The 6,924-nt window shown below is 43.4% G+C and overlaps 1 protein-coding gene across 1 annotated transcript; it reads right to left on the reverse strand.

The window, feature by feature from the left end:
• Nucleotides 1–933: 933 nt before the first annotated feature.
• Nucleotides 934–2,221, reverse strand: sox2 (SRY-box transcription factor 2). The gene has a single exon (XM_080032629.1). It carries the CDS (start codon nucleotides 1,896–1,898, stop codon nucleotides 942–944), a length of 957 nt encoding a protein of 318 aa, XP_079888755.1. The 5' UTR covers nucleotides 1,899–2,221; the 3' UTR covers nucleotides 934–941.
• Nucleotides 2,222–6,924: the final 4,703 nt, after the last annotated feature.

Raw genomic sequence — 6,924 nt, forward strand, 5'->3', positions numbered from 1 at the left:
TTCAAGTATCCAAATTTCCAAAATTTATTCATTTCAAACTGCATATTGAAAAATAATATACTCAGCTGAAATTGTAACTGTTATAAGGATGGTATTAGTTCCGGTAGATATATACATGGAGTGGTTGGCTTCTGCGTAAACAGGCCACAATTTTTAAAACACAACTACGGGAATGAATTTTGAAATAAAAACTTAAAATGTCACAGTAGATATACAGAAATTGTACAAATCAATTAGGAAATAAAGAGCACAAGCGTCATACCTCTAACAGATGAAAAGTGGGAGACGGAAATATAAATTAACAACCTAAATGTTTAAGCTGTATGAGAGAAAATAAAAGTGTCTTATCTTTTTTCTTTTTAAAGAAATTAAATGTTTAGTAACATTGACCTTAAATGTAAATAAAACAGTATTACCTGCTTCGTTTTATGTCCCTTTTTCTTTCCAATGTTTGCAGTAATAAAGAAGCATAACTGATCGCTCCTATAAAAATTGCAGTTCTGCGATTTTTCACTTTTAATATTTTCTGCAGAAGTGGCGTTGCTTTTTTTTTGTATATAAAAAAAAGAAAAAATGCAACCTCTTGCAGTTTAACAAACAATTTCATCTGATTGTAATGTGTCTTTGATAAATACTGTACAAAAGGTGATTGCAATAATAAAACATTTGATTGCGACTCCCACTTTCTATAGTCTTCCAAACTTCATCCACCAGTGAAGAGGGGGATTCTCCTATAACGTTCCTCTATAGAGCTTCCCTTAGAATAAAATGAAAGAAAAAAAAGAGTCGTGTGTCCTTTTTCCTTTGAGACTTCTATACAACTTTTTCCCACCCCGAAATTTTTCTGTACAAAAATAGTCCAACGTTAATAGTCCACAGTTTCTCTTTATAAAAGTTCTTTTTTTCTTTCTCTTTCTCTCACACTCTCACTCACTGTCTCTTTACATGTGTGTTAAGGGCAGCGTGCCGTTGATCGTCGTCCCGGGCACGGCGGTCTGATAATGGCCGGCCATGTGTAGCCTCGTCTGGGCGTTCTGCTCGCTGACCTCCGCCCCGGGCAGGTACATGCTGATCATGTCCCTCAGATCCCCGCCTTGGCAGCCCGGTTGGGCGACCCGGTGGGACGACGAGGTGACGACGGGCGGGCTGGAGCTGCTGGACTCGGACTTGACCACAGAGCCGGGTCCCATGGAGCCCAGAGTGGTCATGCCCGGCGTGCTTTGCTGGGAGTAGGACATGGAGTAGGTCGGGGAGCCGTTCATGTAGCTCTGGGAACTCGCCATGGTGTTGTACTGCTGCAGCGCGCTCATGTCGTAACGGTGCATGGACTGCATCTGACTCGGGTTGTGGTGCTGGTAGCTCAGCTGCTCCTGCATCATGCCGTAGCCGCCGTTGGTCCAGCCGTTCATGTGCGCCGCGTAGCTGTCCATGCGCTGGTTCACCCCGCCGCCTAGACCGCCCCCTACACCGACTCCCACCCCGCTGCCCATGCCGTTTCCTCCGGGAGCGAGCAGCCCGCCGGGCAGGGTGTACTTGTCCTTCTTCATGAGGGTCTTGGTTTTCCTGCGGGGCCGGTATTTGTAATCCGGATGCTCCTTCATGTGCAGGGCCCGCAGCCGCTTGGCTTCGTCGATGAACGGTCTCTTCTCGCTCTCGGACAGGAGTTTCCACTCGGCGCCCAGCCTCTTGCTGATCTCAGAGTTGTGCATTTTGGGATTCTCCTGGGCCATCTTCCTCCTCTGGCCGCGGGACCAAACCATGAAGGCGTTCATGGGTCTCTTGACCCGCTCCGGGCTGTTCTTCTGGTTGGCGCCAGTACCGGAGTTGGTGTTGCCCGAGCCCCCCGTGTTGGTCTGGGGAGCCGGGGGCTTCAGTTCAGTCTCCATCATGTTATACATCACGAACAGCTTGTTTTTGGAGTTGGAGCTCCCGAGTAGAATGGGAAAAAAATACACTCACACACACAGACAAACCCCACGAGCCAGAGGCAGGACAGTGAGGAGAGGAGAGCAGGACTGCTGCTGCTAAAAAGTTACCTGTCGATTTGTCTCTGCAACTTTTTGTCTGGACCAAAAAAAACAACAAGCACCAAGCCGCGTCTCCACACACTCTCCCTCTCTCTCTTCTCGGTGCAGTGCGTGTGCGTAAAGTGTGTGCGTGTGTGTGACAAAGAGCCTTCTTTTCCCAATAGGTTCCTGGCTATGTTGTGTCCACAAAACTTCTCCCGTCGCTTCTCTGCCGAAAAAGCATCAACAAACTGTACTTTTTCGCCCTGGTGTGTCCGCCTGAGCCTTGACAACTCCAGATAGTTTTTGAACAAGTTAATAGACAACCATTCATGTGACGGAGGCTGTCAGCGAATAAATGGCTTCGACCTGGCCAATCAGAGGCGGCCTGCTCCCCTGACACGCCAATGGGAGGTAGTAATTAGCATAAAGGGGCGGGGGCTTCTCTGCCCCGAGATACACACACACACGCACACTCAGGCTGTCCATATGAGCCAATGCAAAGTACATATTTACTATTTCTAGGCTCATGGAGATATTTCTCTGGTAACATATAGGCCTATATATAAATGCTGGCACTTTATTTATCTATTTTCCAGCATCATACAGAGGAAGAGATAATTGCTGGCTGCTATAGGGAAAATAAAAAGTGTCATCTTGTAAACTAGCAAAATAGGGAAATAACGTTTCTTGATATAAAAACCAAATACTTCTACAACATTTAATATAATAGCAATACTTTTATGTTTTTTATTTCGTTGTATGTAATTTAGACCTGAATGTGTTCATCTTAATTCTAACGAAAAAATGGTCACCCATAGTAAATTAAGAATAGCCTACAATCAATTCAAAAGAAGCTAATCATTTCATCAAAAGTTGACATTAATGGTGTCAGTGTCCTCCCATGTTAAAGGTGGGGGGACAGCATTGTTCTGACATTAAGTCCCGGCCCGTGACATCGCTGTTGTTCAAAAATCAAAAAGTCACTAATTCCCCCCACTAACGGCCCCCAATAACATGACAACACTTAAATAAACTTTGTTAGTTGACTCAAAGCATTGAATGGCGCGGGGGAAGCCACGGCTGTTTTTTTTTTTGCGTTGAAAAGAGGAAAGGTAATCCAAGATGTTTCCCCCCTTCCCAAACTCCTTTTGTTTAGTGAAGTTGAATGCCAACACACAGAAGGCAGACGGGCTCATCTCAGCACAAATAAGCGGGTTTTGTTTGGGATGTTGTCGCTACATCTGTCCGGACAAAGACCCAACTCCACTCCACTTCCACTGCCACAGTGCGGCTGTTGTTGTTAGGGCTTTGTAGGGGGGGGGGGGGTACGCGCGCGGCCTATACCGGGGACACACGAGGGGAGGAGAAATAAAGGTGAGGAATATTTTAAGATAAAGTAGGTGTTTCACAAAAGGCGCATGCTCATTCATATAAGCCTGAACAAGCGTGTCAGCCAATTAGTGTGAATGAAAAGCGGCCTTCCCACCTGCTTCACTATATTCTGGATCAAACCGACCAGAGACTGCGATTATTAGGCCTATGAGATGAAACCAGTATCGTCGAATTAAAATCTAGATAGGCCTAATACACTCATATGGGTTGTATGGGTATTGTACAAAACGACTAAAGTTTTTTGGGAGGTTGGAAGTATTTGGTGCCACTTGTTTTTCTGCCTCTTTTCCCCCTGAACCTCCAACTATAAGGACAGGGCGTCGTGCTGCGTGACACCAGTGCCGCCTACTGGACAGATGGAGAACTACAAGCAACTCAAAAAAAAATAATACAATTCTGTCAAAGTAGAGAGTAGCAATAGGGGATGGCTGTGTTGAGAAGTTAGGTTAAAGATACAGGGAATTATTAAAATAGTATTAATATTACCCAACAACAGTAAGAGGCCTGAAATAACTGAAAAGGCAATCAGTCACACACCATGCACACTTCTGCGAAAGCCAGACAATTCAAATAATTAAAGCTAGATCAAGTACATGCACCTGAAATAATTCAATTTAAATGTGTGTCGCTGGATTAAATCATAATTGAAAGTGAATAGATCAAGCCTTATTATTTTTGTTTTAGTAATTTGATAATAAATGGAGTAGCAGGCCCATCGGTCGTGCTCTCATTATGCCGGCCCCGGCCAATACAACCTTACATAAGATTCATCTGGTGCTTAATAGGCTGCGAGAGGCGACACATGCAGCTCGGTCCATTATAATGCAAGGTTGAAATGGGCTGCTATCTGCATCTGAGTGTGTTCCCCGCTACCTCTAATCTGCTTACGATAATAAAGGAACAGCGTGGGGCCCCGCAGCTCTGTGAAAGCGGGCCCCATCCAGCCGGGAATGGCCCTGCATCCACAATCATCCTGAATTAAAGCCGTTGTTTGACAAAAAAAAAATAGGAGAAACTAGCGGGACGGCTCCCTCGGTCGGACCACTTGTAAGCCCCCCGCTATATACACCAGGTTGGGATGGATACGGCAAATATAGAGAGAAGCACGCTGGGATATCAAAACACTGTTTTGTGCCAGAGCAAATTTTAGGTGAAAGGATCAGTGCAAAAACAAGCGACTACAAAGAGCAACAATATAACTGGATTTGTATTCTAACAATATCAGATGCGCGGGAAGGATGAACTCTTAGGCTAACATGATCCAAAAATACAATTTCTGAGGATGATCACAATGATATCGGTACATATAAATCAATCAAAATGAATTAAAAAATATACATAGGCATAATACATACGAGGATTTATTTTGTTAAATCGAAACACGATGATAATTGTTTGTGGAAATGAGAGGGACAGATTTCAGGTGAAATGCAAATAAACTTGTATTTTCTTGCCACTAGAGGCCGTACCAGAGGGCTGGAGACGCAATGCACCCGAGAAAATACTTTATCAAAACACTAATAAGACTAAATATAATTAGGCCTATAGAAAATATAGGCTATCAGGACATTTTTATATAGATAGCCTATATGGGAATATTAAGATGGTCAGAGCGTTAGAAGAAACGGATGAGTCTTAAGACAGATTCATACAGTTCAGGTGATGGTATTGTATAATGAAACATTATCCGGGAATACAGTTGAAAAAATAGTTGTTTGACAAATTTAATTAATACGATTGTATCCTAAAGCATACATGTTTGTACCTTACAATTGCAATTATGGCTTTGGGCATATTAGGCTATAACGATTTAAAATATAAAATGAGAATAATAAAATATAAAGTGAAAATAGCTTACAATTTAAAGAATGATATTATGTATTTGCAAAATGCCTAATACAAGCGCAACAATGTGAGTACAAATTAATCCGGGGCGTTCTGCTTAGTTTGTATCCTTATTCAAACCTTGTATTTAACATAGATGAACATATAGGCTAAATACTAAATTTGCAAATACATAGCCTAAATGTAATTATTGTAGATCAAGAAAACAAATGCTAAATTATGCATTTAATGATCATGTATATTCTGCTTCACGGATCATCTCTTTGAATGTTCAGTAGAAAAATCAAACCGGCCGACAACAACTCCGGCAGTCAGTCGAGCTCATGATGCCATGCGGTGTCATTCCACAACACTGCATGTTTTACATACACACCCAGTCAAACACACACTAACATACACACTGACACACACACACACACACACAAACACGCTCAGGGCTTCTCCCCTTCCACAACACTCTCCAACTTACTGCCAGTGCGGGAGTTGTCTTCCTCTCGTCTTGATTGGCAGAAATTAAAACAAGATGCCATTTCGACTCAACCTCTTCCATAGCTTCACCCCCACGGCAAAGGGAGCCTCGACTTGTCCGGAACAGAGCTCCCGTCGCCGGCCGTGAAACGTCCAACCTGCACGCTCCTCCGCATGTTCCCCCATTCCCCGGTAGTCCGCGCGGTTTTGATCCAGCACCCGGCGCGCTGTGGCCGGCGTGCAGCCTCCGTGGAGCCCCGCTGCCTGTCTGGAGCTCCGCTGTCTTCTTTCCGCGAGCCCTGCAACAAGAAAAGCCGTTTATGGCGACACACAATGTGAAAAGGGGGCCGATTTAAAAAGGAGAAGAATGCAAGCAAGAACAACAAAAGTCAGTTATAGCAAAGTCTATGCCTCTCCTCTCCTATCTTCCACCCCCTAGCTTAGCCCACATAATGAGCAGGAAAAAGCTTTATATTTTGTTCACTGGGTATTCACAGATAATTTGAAGCCATTGTTTCTGCCACAGATGGTTCTTTTTAATACAATAACGGTGCTCTTTGTGAATGGCGAGCCCACAATAAAAATCTAAAGCGTCCTCCTGAATAACCATTTTGTTCTCTCTTGTATAGGCCGAACAAAAGCGCCAGTGAGGTAATGGCCTGCCTTATTGAAAGCCTCAGAATGGGGATTTGATAAAGATTTTTTTTCACTCCTTTTTTCCTTTTGCACAAAGTACACGGCAATGTCAGAGAGAAAGTGACACGGCATGAAAAGGAAAAAAAGGCTTGAAAAAGTTCTAGCTGTTGCAGGTTTAAGAATATTATTATAATACTTATTATTATTATTATTTTCATTATTTTTATCATCATTGGCGGCATTTCTTAACTTTGAGCAGAAGTCAGAGATGAGAGGTTGTTTTTGGGGGCTGCAGAATAGTAGGTCAGGTGCAGCAGTGTTATGGATGTTACAATGGAGCTTATAAATCCAGAATAAATTAGCCTCCCAAAGGTCTGCTGTGGATTTTGGCACAGTCTCATCATTTTACATAGAGTGAGTCAAAGTTGTGCTTGATAGAATTAAGTATTCAGGGCGCATACCCTTGGTGTCTTGCTCAAACCTCCTGTTTTCTAATTCCACCCTTTTCACTAATCGCCCAGGAAAATGCTGCATGCCCTTAAACATGTTGATAAGGTGCTGTGAAATGTCATAA

Source organism: Ammodytes marinus (assembly GCF_949987685.1).
Source record: "Ammodytes marinus genome assembly, chromosome: 8".
In the NCBI taxonomy this organism is placed as follows: domain Eukaryota; kingdom Metazoa; phylum Chordata; class Actinopteri; order Uranoscopiformes; family Ammodytidae; genus Ammodytes; species Ammodytes marinus.

Bases quoted from the DNA above. Each gene is read 5' to 3' on its own strand.
- sox2 (XM_080032629.1), bottom strand. From the start codon at position 1,898: ATGTATAACATGATGGAGACTGAACTGAAGCCCCCGGCTCCCCAGACC.